Below are 23,208 nucleotides of genomic sequence, written 5' to 3'. Positions count from 1 at the left end.
TGTGTGTGTGTGATTTCTTCTTTGATCTTTGGGTTATTTTGAAATATGTTCTTTCATTTCCAAATATTTTCATATTTTCTACATGTCTTTACAATGTTGATTTCAAATTTAATTCTACTGTGGTAGTACTTTATAGGATTTCAGTTCTTTTGAATTTACTGAGACGTATTTATGGCATATCCTAAGGTTTCTTTCCTTGATGATATTCCAATTGCCCTTGAAAAGAATGTGTATTTTGCTGATGTTGGTTGAGATATTCTATACCAATCTATTTCTGTTAGGTCAGGTTGGTTGATAATGTTTAAGCCTTTCATATTCTTGCTGATTTTATCTCTTGAGGGGTAAGGAAGGCCTGATTGTTTTATCAGTTACCAAGAGAAGGGCATTTGAATGTCCAGCTATAATTACTGAATTTTCTGTTTCTCTTTTCATTTATTTCAGCTTTTGCTTCATATAATGTGCTAGTTATTGATTTCTTACCCCTCAGTTCCAAGTTCAGTCTTTTTGCCCGCTCTGTGGAAACTGATCTGGTTCCTTTAAATATTTTTTTTTTCTCGGTGGGCACTGAAGCTTCATGGAGTAGAGGGCCCTGGAGTAATGTTCCAGAGGGAAATGGTTTTGCTTCCAGGTGCTGGCGTGCTGGCTTTTTCCCACAGCAGACTCCTGTGGGGCTTGCGCCTTCCCTGGCACTCAGGTGTTGCGGTACAGGGTGTCCGACAGCAGTGTCCTCTAGCTGTCCCCGTTTGTAGCGTGGTCTGCATTGTGTATTGTTTGTAGTTTTGTATTGAAGTGCCTCTGGTGAAACACCTCTCTGTGAATAACCTCCCTGGCACCCCATGTGGTTGATTTCTGACAAGTTCCTTAGGCAGATTTCCAGTAAGTGAGCAACTTCTTTCAGTGAGCAAAGGTTGTACCCTCTTGAACAAGTCCTGGATCCCAGCCCTGGAGAGGAGAGCTTGGGGAGAACTCTTCCTTGGGTGCTCTGAGCCCCAGGAGTAATGGCTAGTTCTTTGATCTGCTATTCCCATATTCTTTTACGTTCTCTTACAGCTAGGCAATCCCCTATTACTTTAACTCCAATATAGTTAATAGTTCTTTATATTAAATTTTCCTTGTGTGGTTCCTCTCTCCTGATTGGACCCATATTGATACATTTATGTTGTAGCTCCGTTTTATCTTCCTGAATCTTCACCTCATGTATTGTAGTAAAATTTCTGGTAGCAAAATTATAGCAGCTTCAGGCCTCACATTTTCCATATTCTTAAGAATAAGAGGTCTGTGATCCATAATTTTCATCAAGTTTTGATATTTATTCTAATCACGGTTGGGGAAATATAATATGCTGTTCACTTAGCTTATACGTTTTGTACTTTGGTTCAAGTGGGACACGTGTGACTTTCTAAAAACCACGTAGGTCTCTGATTGGAGGGGAAAGGAGGGGAAAGCTGTGGAGAATTCTCATAGGTGCCCCTACAGTGAGCTTCCGTAGCACCAAGTCTTTAAACTTCAACACAGGGTGATGGTAGAAGTGGTAGAAACAGCTCCTTTAAATAAAATATAAAATTGAGCCGAAAGAAGTAAAGTAGACTTCAGGTCAATGGAAGCAAAGGGAAGAATTTCAAGTAAGGAAACATTGAAACAATCGTGGACTCCTCCAGAATTTCCACCTACCAGTAGTAGTCTACTTTTGGGATTGTGAGTCACACATATCATTTTCCATTGTGTAACATAAAAACTAATGTGTACTTATTTTTCTAAAATCTGATATCTGTTAATCGAGGTTATGTTCTTTAGAAGTAAATTGAGCATGGTCCAAATGCTTAAGGAGATCCAAGGACCCCCTTAACTGAACAGTCTGACAAATGGTCAGATCCTTGAGTAATCTCAGTTAAGATGTTTAGAACAGTCCTTGGCACACAGTAAACACTTAAAATGTCTCTTGTTTATTATCACTGGTGGTGTGTTATTATTATTACTAGTGTTATTACTGGGGAATTTACCAGTTCCATTTCACATCACATCTGCACCTCTAAGGAAGCTCCAGAGGTCCAGAATCACCTAAGGTCTAGGGAAATATATGATATATAAAATGTATTAAATGCCAACGATGTTAAAAGCCATAATAAGGCATTCTCTTTAGGGAAACTATTTTAGTTCTGCAATCTACCAGAATAAACTTGGCGATGGCTAAAACTATAATCTGGGAGCCATTTTTAGTCAAGAAACAGAATGAAAAGTTTTCTACTTCATAGACTTCTTTATTGAGACGGTGGATTTTCATCCTTAGCGAGGGTTTACAGATTCTCTTCTACACACACACACACACACACACACACACACACACACAGACACACACAGTATACTGTCTGGAAAGCTCTCCCTACAGATATCCATGTTGCTTGCTCCTTCACTTCTTTCCAGTCATTGCTGAAATTTATCATCATAGTAAGAGGCCTTTTCTCACCAAAGTATCTAAAATAGCACCTGTTGGTCAATATTTCAATCTCTACCTGTCCTGTTCTCTTTAAGGGTTATTCTGTCTTACACCCAGGATACTTTGAGTAAAAGAGTATGCTTTTAATAATTCCATCAAGACAACAGGTATGAAAAGGACGCGGCTCAGGGCAGATGGGAATGAATGGTCCTCCTGTCTTTCTTTGTAGCACTGATATATTATTATTTTTTTCTTTCAATAGAATGACAGTTTCATAAGAGTAGAGATTTTTCCTGTTTTGTTTACTGCCGAATATCTAATGCATATTGCAATAGCTGGCACATACTAGCTATCTAATAGAGAGTTAAATAAAATATAATGCATTGTAAACCTGCCTCCCGTTACTATTTTTATGACTGTTGAAACTATCCTATTGAGACATAGCAGCTATTTGTAGTGTTATAATCCTTTGATTAGGAAATATATTTTGTATTTAAAATTTTATAATTAATAGCTTCTCTGGCCTCATTCCCTTTAATACTTGATACAGAGAAAATAGGATTTTTATTTATATTGTAGTGGATTAGTAGGTATCCATATTGCTTTCTCTTGCCTGTAGGGAAAAATTGCAGTTTCACTAGAGCTCCTGCTTTTCAGGCTTCTGGGAATTAGTGCTTACCTGGTGTCTGGGGTATTAAAATGCTTTCAGGTGAAGATTTGAAGGCTGAGAATAAATCCTTCAGAGTCTATGAATGGGAGTGTCCCTGCCTCAATCCTCAGGGAGGGCTTGTAGGACTCGGGATTCGTATTTTAAATGAACAGTGACAAATACATTCCAACCAATTCATCTTTGTAGTTAGGGCAGGTAAATAAGCGTTCAGAGGACATTATTAGAGCAATTGTTCTTGCTGGTGCAGAGGGCTAACAGCGTCCTGGCACTCTCAAGCTACTTACTGTAGCTTTTGATTTGCTGCATGTGAGTAGGATTTCTGGAGTACCGCAGTGCATTTACTCTATAACTCCCACTGAAAGTACATGTGAAAATGAGAATTTTTATAGAGGAATGAGGAAAATTGTCATTACTTAGTTACAAGAGAAAGGGCAACTGTAAAATGAGGTTAATTATGCTCTATGTTCTAGTAGATGTAATTACATCAACTTGCTATGTGGTTTCTAGCAGCATTAGCTAGCTTTTTCTTTAATAATTTAAGGTCTTTCTTTCCGAAGCATTTTTGCCAAAATTTATTTTTTAAGTATAAAGGAATAGAAAATTGTTCATAGAAACTAGCAAATAGTTTTTCTCAGTAGAAGTCAATCTAGGTTCTTATGATAAATTATAAACCAAACCCAAGCCATTGCTTTTCAGGGCGGTTCTTTACAGCTGGGCAGTTGCAGTAACAGTGGCGGCTGTCTGGTTTATTTCACCACTTCACTTTGTGTGGCGCTTGTTGGTTGAGCTGGTGGTAGATTCTCAAGGTAGATAATATATTGACACCAATCTTACATTTGTTTTCTGTTTAAACCCTTTGTTTCTCAACTTTATATTCCTTCTGAGACCATTTTTACTTCTGAGACCATTGATACCTTTAGCAAACCTATTGGAATTATAAACGAATTATATTCGGAAATATATTTTGGTAACAGCTGCATTTAATTTTTTTCTTTGTGAATTGATTCACAGAAATAATAACTGGCAATACTAAATACCCATGTAATATTTTCATGAATGTTTTATTGGCCGTTTTCTGCTTGCATGTTTGGCCCCCTCCAGAATGATTCTGGGTAGGGTGGGTGCTTTTGTTTTACTTAGATCCTATCCCTTATGGAAGTACTGCCTTCCTTGGCAATACTTCCTTTATTTTCTTTGTGAAATGATTTATTTTTATTTTTTAATTTTTTAAAATATTTATTTGAGAGAGAGCAAGAGAGAGAGAGCATGAACAGGGGGAGGGGCTGAGGGAGAAGGAGAAGCAGGCTCCCCACAGAGCAGGGAGCCCAACACGGGGCTCGATCCCAGGACCCTGAGATCATGACCTGAGCCAAAGGCAGATGCTTAACCGACTGACCCACTCAGGCTAACCTGATTTTTTAAAATAAATTTTATTATTTATTTATTTAAAAAGAAAGTGTCACTTTCTTTTTCTTTCAAATTCGCAAATACTGAATTTGCACTATCAAAGCAAGGCAAGTTCTTTGAAATGGAAGGGGTAGCCATATTATGCACATGGAATCAGAACTTTTCACCCAGAGAACTACAGAGCAATAAATTTTATTATTCTGTAGGACTTGCTCTCAGACCAGATGTATACATACATATATATAAACACATATACATACATATATAAATACATGCATATATGTAACTATTAATGTCTTACCTTTTGAAATTTGGTTTTTACTTATATTGAAATTATTTTAATTGGTTATATAATTGTTACTTTTCTTTATACCAGAGTTACATATAGTCTACAAAGCTTATTACAAAAACAGCAGTCCCATAACATCCCTCTTCTCTATCATTTCCTATTCCCCGGGGACTAAGTTTTATTTTTTAAAACTTGTTTTTCTTTGTACTCACCCATGTATCTCTGACATGCTTATATTGCATTTGAAACATTTTGTTTTTTTCAGTTTTAGACATTATCTCTACTTTCCCTTATGGAAAATGAGGATTTAATTATTTTTCATATGTTCTCTGCTTGCCCCGAAAACATATAGATGCCCTTTCTCTGTCTTTCTCTCTTCTTAATACAGTTTTAGCACAATTTTGGTTTATGTATGACCATGTAAAAAGTATTTTTAGCTGAACCATGTGGTGACTATATTATGGTTACTTTTCTCGGCAAGAATTCTGATTTCACTTGAATTAATATTTTCTCTCCTTTGCTTAGTTTTGTACTTTAGTTTTTTTCAGTTTTTGCTTAACTTAACCCAGTTCTCCCTCAGGTATTTATATCATTTTCTCAAAGTTTAATGTTATTTCACTTAATGAGTTGTTGTGGTTTTTTTTTTTTGCCGAGATACCTAAAATATTTTTAATTTATCTTTAAAGTCTAGTAGTTTTGAATATGTCCTGAAGTTGTTTTGTATGGCTTGGGATTCTCCAGCAGTGTGTGTGCTTTCTCATTTGTAGTTTCTAATCTTTTTTCATTCTTGCAAAATTCCTGAACTATACTGTTTAGTTTTTTTTTTTTCCTTTGCCTTAGTTTTCTTTATCGGGGTCTGCTATTATAGTATGCTGGATTTTTTTTTTCTGTTTAACATTCGTTATTTTCTCTCATTTAAAAATTCTTTTTTTGTTTCTCTTTGATTAAAAAAAAATCTCTTTTTCTCTTTTTAAAAAATCCTATTGAATTTGTATTCTCTTCTCTACAGTTTCTTCTAGTGTCTTGGGCTCTGTCCTACCTGGGAACCCTGGGGGTCAGTTTCTATAGTTCTTACAGGTTATCAGACTACTGCCTTTGGAACTTATTTTAAATCTTTTGAACTCAACTGCTATTGGAATGGGCAAACGTTTGCCCAGTTTCAGTTGCTTTTCTCAAATTGACCTGTGCTTTCTAATGAGCACCTGTTGGCTATTTTGGGGTTCTCTTCCCAGGTCCTTTAGATAGCCCCTTACTTCCTTCTGCAAACAAACCCGTGGGTTTTGTGACGGTGAGTGCTTTGTAGAGATAATCTTATCACCTTTTTTATTATAGATGTTGTCCGTAGGTTTATGGTTTTGCTGTGTAATTGCTGTGTCTATTTTTATGAGGGGATCTGGGAAGACAAACTCTGCTGCTTCTGCTTTTATTTTCTGTTTTGTGTTTTTTTTTCTGCCTTTCATACTAGAGGGTGTCATCAAATTATTGGCCATCTGTTCATATTTAAGAGCAGAGGACTAATATGCTTTTAGAAATTATGTACCAAGGTGCCTGGCACTACTAATTACTAAATCTGTTGGGGGTTCTTCCTGGATGGAGATTGTCAATATGGACTTTAAAGTAGGGTGATTTCTCTGGGCCATCTTATTGGAAAACTTAGGATGTCAGCATCTTTTTATGTTTTTTCTCTTTAGCTGGTTGTATTCAATAGAAAAATCACTCATATCTTTCTCCTAGAGACTATAAACTTGGCTACTGCTGATTTCAGAACCTTGTAGAAGCAGCAGCTGTGGTAAAATATCAGTATATAGCCAGACTCTTAATCTACCTGTTTTCAGAGTAGCCCCGCTATCAACTGTATCTGCTGCTTCCGTTCCAAGAACAACAATGACAAGGATGAGAGTGACTAATCCTTCCTCTTCTCCACATCTCCCCTCCCTTCACTTCTCCCTCCCTCTCACCCTTTTCTCCCTGCCCCCCCCCCCATAAGAGAATAAACTTCCAGTTACCTGCCTGGGTATCGGGAAAGGCAGTAGCAGTGTAAACTGGGGGAGGAATCTGGGTTTTTGACCGCTTCTTAAACTTTCAACTGCTCTGGCTTTTAGCCCCATTGATTCTGTCATTTCCAGAGGTACCTGACACCACCAATTACTAAATCTGTTAGGAATTCCTGAGTATAATATGGGTCGCTTCTAAGCTTTCCTGTCTATTGGCTTAAGGTCCTTTCTCCTGTTAACTCAGTTACCACTTCTGTTCAAATTGTTTCCTCTCAGGTTTTGCCATTGAGTGTGTGTGTGTGTGTGTGTGTGTGTGTGTGTGTGTGTGTGTGTGTTTAATCCTTTGTTTTTTTTTAGTGAGGGTTCAGAAGGGAACATAGCTAATGCATATATTTAACCTACCATGTTTAACTCATTGAAATATTACAGTGTGAGGGACACCTGGGTGGCACAGGTGATTAAGTGTCTGCCTTTGGCTCATGTCATGATGCCAGGGTCATGGGATCAAGTCCCATGTCAGGCTCCTTGCTCATCGGGGAGACCACCTGCTCTGTGTGTTGCTCCCCCTGCTGTGCTCTCTCTCTCTCTGACAAACAAATAAATAAAATCTTTAAAAAGAAAAAAGAAATCTTACAGTGTGAACACCTGTGTAACGAGAAGAAATAGAGCATTGCTAAAACTTCAAAAAGCTTCCCTTATGCTCCCTCCTAATCACTATTTCCTCTCTGTTTCACAAAAGAATTTCCATTTTAATGTCTAATATAATTTAGCTTTGCCTATTTTGGAAGACTGAATAAATGGTATCATACTGTGAGAATTCTTTTGTGCCTGGCTTTTTTGCTCAGCATTTTGCCTGAGAAATGTATCTGTGTTGTTATGAGTAACTAATCCATTTATCCTTATTGCCGTATAGTATTTCATTTTGTGACTGTACTCTCTAATTTATTTATTCTGTTATTTGTGGACATTGACGGGCATTTAGCTTACTAGTTTTTGCTATTATGACTAATGTTACTCTGAACATTCCTGATTACATGACTTGGTGCTCATGAGCACGTAATCCTATTTGGTATAGACATAGAAGTGGAATCGCTAAGTCGTAGGGTCGGTGCCCTAAGTAGACAATGAGTAAACAATGCCAAACAGTTTCCGGTGTTGCTCTACCAGTATACACTCTGCCATTGGTAAAAGTTGTGCTCCACATCCTTCCCAACTCCTGGCATTGCTGGACTTCTTCGTTTTAGTTGTTATGACTGGGGAATAGTGGTTTTATTTGGCATTTCCCTGAAGACAAATCAAGTAGACCAATTCTTCATATGTTTATCAATCTTTCTGGACATCTTTTTTATAATGTGTGTGAAATGTTTGTCTTTTGTTCATTTCTGTATCAGGTTACTTTCTTATTAATTTGTAGGAATTTTCTATATTTTCTAGTTACAAACCCTCCATCAGTTATATGTATTGCAATATCTTTTCCTACTCTGTGGCTTGCATTTTTTATCTATTAGTGGTTCTTGTTCTTTTGATGAACAAATTATTTTTAATATAGTCTGATTTAATTATGTAGTTTGATTTATTAATTTTTTTCTTTATGCTTAGTGGTTATTTTTTTTTTTTTGGTCATGTATTAGAATTCTATCCCTACCCTAAATTATGAAGATGTTCTTCTGTGTAATCTGAAAACCTTATTCCTTTACTTTTTACATTTAGACTTACAGTTCACCTGGATTTCATTTTTATCTATGGTTTGAGGTAGGGATAAAATTTCATTTTTATTTTATATATTATCTGTGTGTAATGCTATTTGGTGAAAAGACTTTTCTTATTCTCATCACTCTGTAATGTTACTTTGTCATAAATCAAGTACCTCTAGACATGCAAATTTTTTTCTAAAGTCTCTGTCCTGTTTCATGGCTCTGTTTGTCCATCCTTTCATATATACTGTGCTTTCTTAATTGCTATAGCTTCAGTTTTTATATCTGGTAGTTCAAGTCCTCCAGGTTTATAATTTTTGAAAATTGTCTTAGCTATTTGTATGTGTGTGTCATGTCTAATGTACTAATTTTAACCCTGTGTACTCATCAATGATCAGTCACATTTGTGTATGTCAGTCATCACCATTCACCAAGACATAGTGTTTCCATTGCCCAGAAAGGTTTCCTTGTGCCTCTACCAGTCAGTGCTCCCCTCAAGATAATCACCATTCTGACTTTTATCGACATTGATTATTTGTGTCTATTCTTGACCTTCATATAAATTAAATAGTGGAATATGTATTTCTGTGAGTATGGCTCATGTCTGTGAGAATCATCCGTGTTGTTGTGTCTCAGTAAACCATTCTTTTTTATTGCCCTTTGGTGTTCCACTGTATGACTGTACTATAATTTATTTATTCTCCTGTTGACGAGGATAGTTTTTAGTCTTGGATTATGATGAATAAAGCTACTATGGGTATTTTTATAAATATTTTGGTAATCATATATACTCAATTCTCTTGGTATATTTTTAGGAGTGGAATTTCTGGGTCATAGAGTAGGTGTATAATTAGCTTTAGTTAATAGTGTTCAGCAGTTTCCTAAAAATAACTATAGCTATTCCTAGTTGTTTGGTGTATTGGACATTGTATGTGAAAAATTGTAGAGATAATTGGGGGCATGGCATCATGCTATCTTTCTCCAGATGGGTTCTGTTTGCTTTTATTTCCCTGTTCTAGGCTGCTAGTAGCACTAGCAACCCTTGATCATGTCAGTCTAATGTCACAGAGTAAGGTCATTTGAAGCCAGGTTTCAGTCCTTGTCAACGCCAGGTTATTTCCAGTTCATCTTTATTCCTGGGCCCTTTCAGGGGCTAAAGTGTGGAGAGTTTATGAAAATCTCTCCTCGTTAGTAGGCTCTACGGTCATATTTTGCTTCTAGGTCTGCAAGACCATCAGGATCTCAGCTAAATTTATCAACTCTTCATGTGTCTTTTCTGGAATTAGCAGATGCCCTTGGAGAGAAAACAACTCCAATGTCTGGTTCATCCTCATGGATTTTTCTTCTTCTCCAGGATTTTGGCGCTATAATTCTTCACTGCTTTATTTGCTTCTCTATGGCTTCAGGCAGATTTTTAAAAATAGCTTGACCAGATTTTTTAATCTTCTTAGTAGGATGATTGGCCCGCTTTGTATAAATTGCTATTATCAGAAGCAGAAATCTTTATTTCATTAAGCCAGATATTACATCAAGGCTGACATGTAAAAGACTCTTAATAAAGGGTCATAGCTACCATTTGCCTTCCTGGCTTTTATTCTAGGTGAGTTTGGTGTTGCTGATTGACTCTCATGACCGTCAGATTGTACCAACATAAGTTGCTTCTCAGTGCTACCTTTCAGTCTTTTTACTTCTTGGGGAATTTCCTGTCTAATTTCTCTGATAGGATATTCTAAGTGTTTAAACTCCAACATTCTTTTTTTTGTTTTGTTTTTAAGAATTTATTTATTTATTTGACAGAGAGAGAGACAGCCAGCAAGAGAAGGAACACAAGCAGGGGGAGTGGGAGAGGAAGAAGCAGGCTTCCCAGCAGAGCAGGGAGCCCTATGCGGGGCTCGATCCCAGGACTCTGGGATCACGCCCTGAGCTGATGGCAGATGCTTAACGACTGAACCACCCAGGCGCCCCATAAACTCCAACATTCTTAAGATGAACAGATGACTGCACTTCCTACTTTGCCAACCAAACTTGAGGTTATAGTAGTAATCCACCTCCATTTGCTGCACCCTCGTCCTAAAAGTCACCTACATTATTACCCATTTTTATCTTATTTCTCCTGGTATTAGAGTTTCTCTGCTCAAGGTTTTTCTGTCTACTTGTCCCCCTTACCTACCTCCTTATGCCATTTCTAGTATCTTGGTCATTAGATTTTTTTTTTTAAAGATTTATTTATTTATTTATTAGAGAGAGAGAGCACACACAAGTGGGGCGGCGGGCAGACGGAGAGGGTGAGAGAAACTCAAGCAGACTTCATGCTGAGCAGCACAGAGCCCAACGCGGGGCTCAGTCTCAACCCTGAGATCACAACCTGAGCCAAAACCGAGAGATGATGCTTAACTGACTGAGCCCCCAGGCGCCCCTTGGTCATTAGATTTTTTATTCCTCCTGTATCTTCAGCTTCTGTCTTGTGAACCCTCACCCTATATAAACATGCTATATATTCCCATCTTAAAAAAAATATTCCCTGCCTTCATACTCACCCCCATCTAGCTACTGTCCTATTCTTTATTTTACTCCTCATTCAAAATACAACTTCCTCACCTTACATTTATTTTGTAAGTCTCACTTTCTAGTTCCAATAGGCTGTTAATGAAAATGGTACAGGCTTTGAAGACAAGTAGTTAGAGCCCAGCTCAAATCTCAGCCCAGGGACTTACGATCTTTGGAAACCTTAACCTTTAGGCTCTGTGTCTTATCTGTAAAAGGAACACTGACTTGTTAAGGTTGTCTTGAGGATTTGTGTGAAACTCATAGGAGCTCAGTCCTGGCAAACAAGATGTTCTCTAGATGATAGTAAATACTACTGTTATTTTGCCTACCCTTAACCTTTTTTTAAAGATGTATTTTCTGGTTTGTAATCATGTTTTTCAAGTCGTTGAGGTTGCAGAATAAGTGACCTCGGGAAAATACAGTGTTGGTATGTATAGAAAATTAAGACAGCTTATCCCAGGCTTATTTAATGTGTTTGATTTCTAACAAAATTTCATCTTATTTTCTAGAAGACAGGACTTTTCTTGGTCAAGTATTAGAATTATTGTAAGTGCAATAGATCAAGTTTCTTAAACCTAGCTCTTATTTCAGCAACACGTTTGGCATTAATCCTTTTCTGTTCTTCCCTCTATTAGAAAAGGGATGAGAAATAGCATGGTGTATTCATAGAATGTATCCTGTGATTCAAGGAATAATGGAAAAGTTGGCTTAAGCAAAAGTTGCTTATCCACTGACCTATGATAAGAACTGGAGTTTGTTTTTTTTAACTTCTTGATTACCTATGCAGACTCCATACGCTGAGAGAATATAAGGGATTCAGAAATAAATCAACTATAGCCCCATTTTAGTAAAAGAAGAATCAGACATGTAAATACATAATCAGAATCTTTGCATAAGTGTACTGGATTTGAGGAGATCAGAGAACTGTTGTATGAGGCATTCACATGGACGTTGGTTTGCTCAAAATTACGACAAAGTCCTGTGTTTCAAGGGAGCATATTTCATCTTCAGTGAAAAGTGGTAGGGATCCCGAGGTTTAGAAATTGCAGTAAGAAAGAGGATGAACAGTCCACAAAATCAGATGGCACGAGACTAAAAGGAGATGATTAATTTCTTGGTAAGATTCCTCCTCTAAAAACTGGTTTTTTTCCCAGTTTTATTGGGAAGTAATTGGCATACGTCATTATATGTATGCATACGTGTTAAGGTGTACAACATGATGGTTTGGCTTATGTACAATGTAAAATGATTACCATGATAGGTTTATTTTATTTTATTTTATTTTATTTTTTTAATTTGGAGAGGGAACGCGCACACCTGAGCGCGCACGTGCACGCGAGTGCGTAGTTGGGAGGGCCAGAGGGAGAGAGGGGAGAAAATCTTAAGCAGGCTCTGTGCTTAGTGCGGAACTGACAGCGGGGGCTCGATCCCACCACCCAGAGATCATGACCTAAGGGAAACCAAGGGTCGGCTGCTTAACCGACTGCACCACCCAGGCACCCCTACCACGATAGGTTTAGTTAGCATCCACCATTTCATATAGATAAATACAAAGAAAAGGACAGAAAATTTCTCTTGTGATGAGAACTCTTAGGATTGGCTCTCTCAACAGCATCCCTGTATTTCGTGTGGCAGTGGCAATGGTAGTCGTCATTTGTTCATCACATCCCCAGTACTCACTTATCTTATCACTCATAAGTTTGTACTTTTTGACCGCCTTCTTCCAGTTTCTCCTTCCCCCACTACCTGCTTTTGGTAACCACAAGTATGATGTCTTTTTCTATGAGTTTGGTGGTTTATTTTTTTTTAGTTCCATATATAAATGAGATCATGTAGTATTTGTCTTTCTCTGACCTATTTCATTTAGCATAATGCCTTCGACATCTATCCGTGTCATTCCAAATGGTAGGATTTCTTCTTTTTTATGGCTGAACAGTATTCCATTGTATAATTTCTGTAGATTTAATGGAAAAGGCAGTAGAGAACTTTAACAAAACAGCATAATAGTTTTCACAGTGATGTTTTTAGAGCATGCACAACTTTTTTTAATCAAAAATACTCTAAAAAACTTTTCTATTAAGAGAAAATTTAATAAATATACAAAAGTAGACAAAAGAGAAAAATGAACACCCCTGACCTGTCACTTGATTCAGTAATTATCAACTCATGGCTAATGTTGTTTTATCTCTATCTAAAGAATATTTTGAATTAAATCACTTTTTTAAATGTTTTTAAACGTTTTATTTATTTATTTGAGATAGAGAGTTATCAAGTGAGCGAGAGAGAGTATGAGTGGGGGGAGGGGCAGAGGAAGCCGGAGAAGCAGACTCTCCACTGAGCAGGGAGCCTGATGTGGGGCTCGATCCCAGAACGCTGAGATCATGACCTGAGCCGAAGGCAGATGTTTAACTGACTGAGCCACCCAGATGCCCCTAAAACTCTTTTTTAGATCATCACTTTTTTAAGATTATTTTTAAGTAAATCTCAGGCATCATATGATTTTATCTAAGGATACCAATATCTAAAATGTAGGTTTTGGGTAGATAGCCTGTCATTTTCGCTTTTTGTGAGCTTCTTGTCAGGTTTCGGTATCAAGGTTTTGCTGGGCTTGTAAGACAAGTTGAGAAGTGTTCTCTCTTTTATGGTCCTTGAAAGAATGTGTATATAATTGACACTGTTTCCTGCCTAAGAAGTTTGAAAGAATTCACCGGTGAAGTCACTGACTTACTGTTTTGTTTTTGCTGTTGTTGTTGTTGTTAGGTTTTAAGTAACAGATTGCGTATATCTACACACGCATACATATACACATATATGCGTGTGTATATATATATAACCATTTAGTTTTTTCTATATCTGTAGAAGTTTTAAGTTTTCTTTTGATAGAAATTTGCTCTTTTTTAATACGTCATTATTTTGAAGTAAATGTCAGGATCGGATCAGATATGGATATCTGAATAAAGAAACATTACATCACACCAAAAAATATTAATTTCTTATCATCAAATATCCACTCAGTTCACATTTTCCCAATTGTACTATAATTGTTTAATCATTTTTGTTTGAATTATGATTCTGATCAGGTACCTTCAGTAGCATGAATGTATTCATAATGTCATTAGAATTTTTAAATACCTCTCTCTTTTCATTCCTGATATTAGTAATTTGTGTCTTCTCTCTTTTCTCTTGACCAGTGTTACCATGTATTCATCAACTGGTGAATTTTTATTATGTTGATGCTTTTCTTTGAAGATTTCTCTCTCTTTTATAGTGCAGCCAAGCTAGCAGTTTTTTTATTTTTTACTTTTCATATATTATATCTTTGTTTATGTTTTTGTTTTCTATCTTCGTATGTCCTTATATTTTACATGGGTGTCTTACAAGGAGATTTGAAAAGAGTTTTCTTCCCTTAAAAATTCAATCTGAAAAAAAATTTTTCTTAAATAAAAATAAATAAAAATTCAGTCTGTCTTTTAGTTGGTTGATTTAGACTTTTTCTTACAATGTGTGATACAATTATAGGAACCAGAAACAGGTGAGTAGTTATCAGGGGTTGAGAATGGGTTTGGGGAGGGGAGGTGGGTGTGGCTACAGAAGGTACCATAAGACATCTTGTGATGCACCCCTTCTGTATCTTGGCTGTGGTGGTGAATACACAAACCTACACATTTGACAGAAGTGTATAGAACTAAATATAGACACACAGTCACACAGAAATGAGTACAAATAAAGCTGGAGAAATCTAAATAAAACCAGTGGATTGTATCCGTGTCGCAGTGGTTGGGATAGATTTTACTATAATAGTCCCCCTTATCTGGGGTTTTGCTTTCCATGGTGTCAGTTACCTACAGTCCAGGAGCAGATGATTCTCCTTCCGACCGATTATTGTCAGAAGGTCAGTAGTAGCCAAACACTATCATTCACCTCACTTCAATAGTAGCCTAATAATCATTCACCTCACTTCATCTTACCACAGTCATTTTATGATCTCACATCATTTCACATCATCACAAGAAGGGTGAATACAGTACAGTAAGATATTTTGAGACAGGGAGAAAGACCACATTCTTATAACTTTCATCATAGTATGTTGTCATAATTTTTCTATTTTATTATTACTTATTATTAATCTCTTACTATACCTAATTTATAAATTAAACTTCATCATAGATATGTATGTATAGGAAAAAACATAATAAATTTAGGGATCAGTGCTCTCCATGATTATAGGCACCCATTGGAGGTCTTGGAACATATCCCCCATGGATAAGGGGGACTATGGTATCTTTTTGCATTGGGGGAAAATGGGTAAGAAGTATATGCAATTTCTCTGTCTTCTTACTGTATGTGAATCCTCATTTCAAAATAAAAAGTTTACATAAAATATGTATATATTGATATATTTTGGTTTAAATCTACCATATACTATTTACTTTTTATTTGTTCTGATTGTTGAATATTATTGTTCTTTTTTTCTTCTGTTTTTTGCTCTTTCATTTCTACTCCTTGATTAACTTGGAGGTACATGTTCTTTACTATTTTGCTGTTTTCAGTGGTTACCATAGAGGTTGCAGAATGCATGCATCACTTATCAAACCCTAATATATGTATTTTTATTTTTACCTTTTCTAGGACATGAAGAAGCTTACACTATGTGACTTCATTTATGTCCCTTCTAAATTTTTTTTTTAATGATTTTTTATTATATTATGTTAGTCACCATACAGTACATCCCCGGTTTCCGATGTAAGGCTCGATGATTCATTAGTTGCGTATAACACCCAGTGCACCATGCAATACGTGCCCTCCTTACTACCCATCACCGGCCTATCCCATTCCCCCACTCCCTCCCCTCTGAGGCCCTCAGTTTGTTTCTCAGAGTCCATACTCTCTCATGTTTCATTCCCCCTTCTGATTACCCCCCCTTTCTTTATCCCTTTCTTCTCCTACCGATATTCCTAGTTCTTATGTTCCATAGATGAGAGAAATCATATGATAGTTGTCTTTCTCTGCTTGTATGTCCCTTCTAGATTTTATGTGGGTTTTTTTGCCCTGCATTTTAAATTAGTATGCAGTTAAAGTACACAAAATATTATTGTTATTGTTGTATCGGCATCATCTTTTTACTTTATAACCATATTGTACCTTTTTTGTTTTTCTTTATTTCCTTTCATTTTTGAGCTTCTTTCTCAATTTATTGTTTTTTTTCTGAAGAAAATACTTTCACAGTTCCTTTCTCAGTGGTCTTTTGGTGATGGATTATCTTGATTTTTATTTATTTGAAAATGTCTTTATTTTGTCTTACTTTTTGAAGGTCTAGTTTTGCTGACCTTGGGATTATTGCCTCCTAGCCCTTGGAAAATACTATCCCATTGTCTTTTTATTCCCTAAGTTTTTGTTGAGAAATCATCTGTCAATTTTATCGTTATTTTGTTAAAGGTATTCTGTCATTTTCCACGGGCTTCTTTTAATATCTTCTCTTACGTCTTTTTTCCTGTGGTTTTACTTTGATGTTCCCAACTCTACATATATGTGTGCATGTATATGTATATGTATGTATATTTTAAAATATGTTCTGCTTGGTGTTTGTTTCTTGATATCTTTCTTCAAATAAATTCTCAGGCATTAACCTTTAAAATATCGCTTTTGTCCCTTTCTCTTCTTTCCTTTTGCAAATCCAATTACACATTGTTAGACCCGCTTACTGTATCCTTTTCTCCCCCTTTTTTATGTTCTCCATCCTTTTGGCTTTCCGTGCTTTTCTCAAGATATTTACTTTTGTCTTCTAATTCTATAGATCTCTCCAGGGTCATTTATAATCTGCTGATAAATCTACCTGTTATGGGTTTTTTTGGTTATTGTTATTTTATTTTTCAGTTAAAAAAATCTCCCTTTGGTTTTTTATAATAGTTTCTAGTTCTCTACTCATATTCTCAACCTTGCATTTCATTTTATTGAAAGTATTAAGCATATTTTAAGTCCCAGTCTGATAACTAATTTTTCTGGATCTCCTGTTGATCTGTTTTTGCTCTCTGTTATTTTTCTTATTTTTCAAACCCAATTTTCATTTTCCCTGTACACTTGGTCAGTTTTCATTGATTGTCAAACTTTGAATGTAGAAATTTTTGAAATATTTGAAAACTTAGATGATGATATTTTCTTTTAGAAAAGATTTATGATTGATTTGGCAGATTTCTAGGGGACATTAGCAATTCTGGATCACCTTAATTCAGATAGGATTTGGGATGATTCAGATTTAGCCCTTAGTTCCTAGTTGGCTGTCTTCGTTCATTTGGGTTGCCAAGACAAAATACCATAGACTAGGTGGCTTATAAACTATAAAAGTTTATTTCTTACAGTTCTGGTGGCTGGGAAGTCTCAGATTAAGGTGAGCAGATTTGGTGTTTGGTGATAGTTCCCTTTCTGTTCATAGATAGCCATCTTCTCTCTGTGTCCTCATGTGACAGAAGGAGCAAGGAAGTTCTCTGGGGTCTCTTTTGTAATGGTACTAATCTCGTTATGAGGATTTTGCCCTACCTCCCAAAGGCCCCAACTCCAAATACCACATTGAGGGTTAGGATTTCAACATAGAATTTGGGGGGGGGGGGGAATACAAACATTCAGTATATAGTGTTGGCTATCTAATTTTAGTTTACTCTTTACCCTTGTAGTGTATTTTTTCAAGGTCCAATCTTAGAGCCTAGTCAGTTTATCAGGCCATTGTCCCTTACCAGCGGACCTCCCCTCCTATCTCTTTCCAAGGCCATGATATTCCAGTTTTTGGTCCTTTACTTCATTAATTTATCAAAAGCTATGTTCAGCTTCTCAACCTCTAAGCTACCCCTACCAGGACTGTCAGATATCCGGAAAGAAAAGTAGCCTCAAACGCCAGGCTTATTTCTCTGTGTGTCCTTCTTAGACTGAGTTTCAGACATAATTTTTTGCTATCTTGTTAGGTCTCTCATGCTTTCATTGTTTACCTTTTCAAGTTGATTCTTGCAGGAGGGTTATTTTTCAAACACCTAATCTCTCAGATTACCCTGCTGTGTACTATTTAAAGCCTTTGTGCGTCCTGTTCCTCCTGCTTAAAAAACTCTACCTCCCCAGTCCCTCAGTTTACAGCTGTTCATGCTGTAGATCAGATCCTAAAGAGCTCTTCCTCAGGCGTCTCTGACTCCCTGACCAGATTAGGTCTTGTTAATGCAGTTGCTTACAGCACTGCCTGCAGCGCCTTCGTTGCCCGTGTGCTTTGTAGATATAATTTGTGTGCTTATTTCCTTTAATGTTTATATTTTCAATGAAATATAAGGTTTTTGAGGAAAAGGACCATATCAGGTTTTTTTTGTTATTAGAAATTATAACCTATAGGAAATATTTCCTATTTCTTCATAGATTGGACATACTGGTATTGGGTTAAATGATTGAGACTTACCTTGGATGATAATGGCAGACCTTAAAGAAAGAAAGAGATGATGCCTTTTTCATGGGTCCTGGAAGGGAGAAAGACACAGTTCATCTTTTATTCTTATTTTTATAAATGTATTATAAAATACTTCAGACGTATTAAAAATATAAGGAGTTATATAATATACCCCACTGTCCTCGCAGCTCTGCTTAAGAAATAAGACATAATTTATATTCATAAAGATATACAGAGAGCCCAGAAATAGACCCCCATAAATATAATCAACTGACTTTGACAAAGGAGCAAAGGCAATACAGTGGGACAAAGATAAAGTTTTTTCAAAAAATGGCGCTAGAACACTTAGGCATCCAAATGCGAAAAGATGAATCTAGATACAGACCGTACACCCTTCACAAAAATTAAGTCAAAATGGATCATAGACCTGTTAATGCAAAACCATAAAACTGTTAGAAGATAACATAGGAAGAAACCTAGATGACCTTGAGTACAACGATGCCTTTTTAGATACAACAGCAAAGACATCATCCATAAAAGAAATAATTGGTAAGCTGGACTTCATTTAAATTAAAAACTTCTACTCTGTGAAAGACAATATCAAGAAAATTAGAAGATAAACCACAGATTTGGAGAAAATATTTATAAAATATTGATAAAGGACATTTATCCAAAATATACAAAGAACTTTTAAAACTCAATAATAAAATAAACAACATTATTTTTTAAAATGGACCAAAGACCTTAACAGACACTTCATTAAAGAAGATATAAAGATGGCTAATAAGCATATGAAAAAATGCTCCACACCATATGTCTCTGGGGAAATTCAAATTAAAACAAGATACCACCACACTCCTAGAACGGCTAAAATCCAAAACACTGACAGCACCAAATGTTGGTGAGGATACTGAGTAACAAGAACTCTTCTTATATATGGCTCTTGGGAATTCCTAGTGGAACAGCAATTTGGAGACAGGCTGGTGGTTTACTACAAAACTAAACATACTCTTAACATATAATCCAGCAACTACCCTTTTTGGGGTTTACCCAAAGGAGTTAAAAACTTATGTCCATGAAAAAACCTGCACAAGGTTGTTTAGAGCTGCTTTATAACTACCAAAATTTGGAAGCAACCAAGTTGCCCATAGTAGGTATATGGATAAATAAAGTGTGGTACATCCAGACCTTGAACATTATCAGCACTTACAAGAAATGAGCTATCAAGCCACTAACAACATGAAGGGCACTTAAATGCATGTTACTGAGTAAAAGAAGCCAATGTGAAAAACCTGAATACTGTATGATTCTAATCTGACATTCTGGAAGAGACAAAGCTATGGGAACAGTAAAAAGATCAGTGGTTGCTCGTAGGAGCAAATTGAAGTGGAGGAGAAAGATGAACAGGTAGAGCAGAGAGGAAAATCAGGGAAGTGAAAATACTATGAATGATACTATAATGATGGAATATGTCATTATGCATTTAATTGTCCAAACCCAGAGTGTATACATCACCAAGAGTGAACCCCAAGGTAAACTATGGACTTTGGGTCATTATGTGACTATGGGGTTCATCCTTGGTAAAAAAAATGTGCCATTCCCGTGAGTGCTGTTGATGGTGGGGAGGTTATGCATGTGTGGGGACAGGGATATATGGGAAGTCTCTGTATTTTCCTCTCAATTTTGTTGTAAACCTAAAACTGCTCTAAAAAGATAAAATTCAAAAAAAAGATAAAGTTAAAAAAAAAACAGAGAGATTGAAGGGACAATCTCTACTATTGATTAATAAAGCCTTAAGAGACATAGCAACCAAAAAATATACACAGTGTACTAAGATAGAAACATATATGTAGTGTACCCAGCAATTACCAGGACTTTTAGATACTTTTATGATAAAGTAACTAATTTTTGTTTATTGTTAATTTGTTTAAGGAAATTTTTCTTTAAACTTTCAGATGATACAGCATTGTTTGAGTTGATTCAACTAGTTCCACCAGGTACTGTATTATATTTTGATAAGGTAATTGATGTGCAAACCCATGTCAAAGAATGCTTTTAAAAAATACATATTTTCCCCTTCTTCCCAAATTAAGAACAATGTTGAGTTTCTAGTATTGGTCCACTATGCACAAAACATCAATAGATGAAAATAATAAATACATAAAGATTCACATAAATAGTATTTGAACATATTGTTCTAAAATTGAATAAATAGTAATAAATGAAAGTGGAAAATTATGTTATCATCCTGGCATATTTTGTGACATTCATAAAAATTGACTTTGAGTTTTTGTGATTTTTCTCAAACTATATTTTTTTGTTGATAAAGAAATTGTTTTTGTGTGTTGACTGTTAACTGGGAATGGGGGTGGAATAAAACCTAAACTGTTTAGTAAACATTATAAATCTCTGGGGCAGGTAAAATTAAAATATGGACGATAGCTTGATTTTTTGTTATTTACTTCTGTGATTATAGGAGAAATCTATCTTAATCAAATAGTTATTCTACATGAAAAATGGAGAGCTATATGTTACTGAAAATTAGTTACCTAAAAGATTTTGAATATTACATATATACCTAATTTGGGTAACCACAAATTCTAGAAAATATCTACATTTTTTTCCAACATGTAACCTAATGTCTTATAATGGCAATTAGAAAAAAATGGAAGATAGAAAAAATTTATGAAGATGATAATATTTTAGGTTCGTAAGTGTCATACCAACTTGATATGTTTACAAGCACTTTTTTTCTCTAGAAACACATAGGTACTGACAAAATTTACATGAATACCTCCCTTCTATAAAAGGGGGAAGGAGAATTAGTAATATGTACTACATTTCTGAATAAGGAATCCATTTGACATAACTTTCTTTTAATTTTCCTTTCATAGAAAAAAAAAAACAAAAACAAAAAACCCATGACCCTGAAGCAGAAATTTCAGTAAGGCATCAGGCACTATATGTATTGTACTTGATTTTGTTTCTAAATAGACTATTTTGTTATAATTTGAATCATAGGATATCTTTCTTGTAGTGGGTGAAACACTGTCTACATATGATGAAAATACACGAGATTTCATGTTCCCGGGTCCAAACCAAATTTCTGGACACCATGATTCAAACCGCCAGGTTACCATGAGGAGGATTTCTGGCCTTCGAGTAAGTGCTTTACTATTTTCTGAATCAATTTGTGATGTGGGATCATTGTCAAAAAGCACCACACAGGCCTTAATACCTGAAATGTGAAGAACTAATTCAAAGTTTAATTTGGTTCAAAACATGATTTTGTAATGAACTTATGATGTTATTTTAAACATACTGAAATCTGAACAAAACCCATGCATCTTTCATCCAGAATTAACAAGCGTTAATTAGCCTTATATTCTTCAGATTTTTCTCCTCTCCTTCTGCCTCCCACTTCCCCACCTTCCCTGTCTTTTCTCTTTTCTTTATTGTTCTCTCAAAAGAATGACCAATAAACATTTGAAAAGGTGCTCAAGTGCATTAGCATATAGGGAAATCCAAATGAAAAAAAGCTGATGATTTCATTTTTATAGCCATAAAGTTGGTAAAATTTCATAAAATCTGACCCTATTAGACGTATGAAACTTGGAAGCTCTTACATGCTGCTGTGCCGTGTAAATTGGAACCACCACAATTTCGAATTATCCAGTAAAGGCAAAGATTCTCATTGCCTGTTGCCTTCTAGGTATGTTTCATGGAGATGTATTCTCTCTGGTGTACTAAGAGCCTTCCTAGGGATGTTCATTGATAGCATTGTTCATAATAGTGAAAAATCGAAATAATTTAAATGTTCATTAGTAGGAGTTTGGATAGGGTAATTGTTGTGTGTTCATGTCATGTAAGTACACATTCATTACCTAGAAGTGAAAGCTGCGTTGTGACAGCCTACTCTTCCATCCTTTCCCCCAACTCCCTTCAACTTTTGTTGGGTGATTTAAAAATATATTTATCCCTGAAAATGTCTTCCACTTAGAGAAACTGAGAGAAGACCCTGCTATTTCAAAGGAAAAAAGCAAAAGATGTCTAGGTTGAAATAATTTGGACAAACATTTTTTTACTACCTTTATAAAATGTTAAAGTAGTATGAGTAAGGAAAATGGGGTGATGTATGAGCCAGTTTGGTGAATTAAATAACTTTTCCCTGTGGGTCTAGGTTTTTTATATGCTCTATTCTGGGAAATAGCAACTTCAGCTTGCTAGAAGTGTAAAAGTTGACTTACTAGCAAATCTATGAAAATATACTTCCTTTGGGATATTGTCAGGGTCCGTTAGCCATCTTCTATATTATAAAAACCTTCAAAGAATGTTTCAGCAAATGTATGGAGACTGCAATGAAAAAAAAATGATTTTAAAATTATGGTGTTTTGAAAGTAATTTAAAATGCTGTATTATACCAAATTGGCAGTATAAACATGAAAGTATGGACCATTAATAAGTATCTTCTTCATCTACTTTGGGTTACTTTTACATACATTCAGATGTTGGGTTTCTAAGGCAGAAAATACATATATATAAAAAAAGTAAGACTTCTAGGAGTGGTGGTTTGAAGAGGTTGGCAATTCCTCTCTCCATAAAAAACAGGTATAAAACTGGACAAAATTGTCGCACAAAACAGTTTCAGGATGCTGGAAACTGACAATCAAGACAATTAAGATAGATTAAGCTCCGGGTGTTATAAGGAAGTGTTGAATAACTCTATTATACGCCTGAAACTGATATAACACTGTAT

The 23,208-nt window shown here is 35.8% G+C and overlaps 1 protein-coding gene across 2 annotated transcripts in view; it reads left to right on the top strand.

Moving 5' to 3' along the window:
- Nucleotides 1-23,208, top strand: part of SPATA6 (spermatogenesis associated 6) — a 152,093-nt gene that overhangs the window by 27,877 nt on the left and 101,008 nt on the right. For both annotated transcript variants that reach the window (XM_045799593.2, XM_045799591.2), the window contains exons 4-5: nt 20,408-20,449; nt 21,490-21,614. In XM_045799593.2, the coding sequence (XP_045655549.1) occupies nt 20,408-20,449; nt 21,490-21,614 (167 nt within the window). The remainder of the gene's footprint in view (nt 1-20,407; nt 20,450-21,489; nt 21,615-23,208) is intronic.

The sequence above is a fragment of the Ursus americanus genome, chromosome 12 (genome assembly GCF_024610735.1).
Source record: "Ursus americanus isolate L20-20 chromosome 12, mUrsAme1.1.p, whole genome shotgun sequence".
NCBI lineage: Eukaryota > Metazoa > Chordata > Mammalia > Carnivora > Ursidae > Ursus > Ursus americanus.
This window is presented reverse-complemented; position numbering and strand designations above follow the sequence as displayed.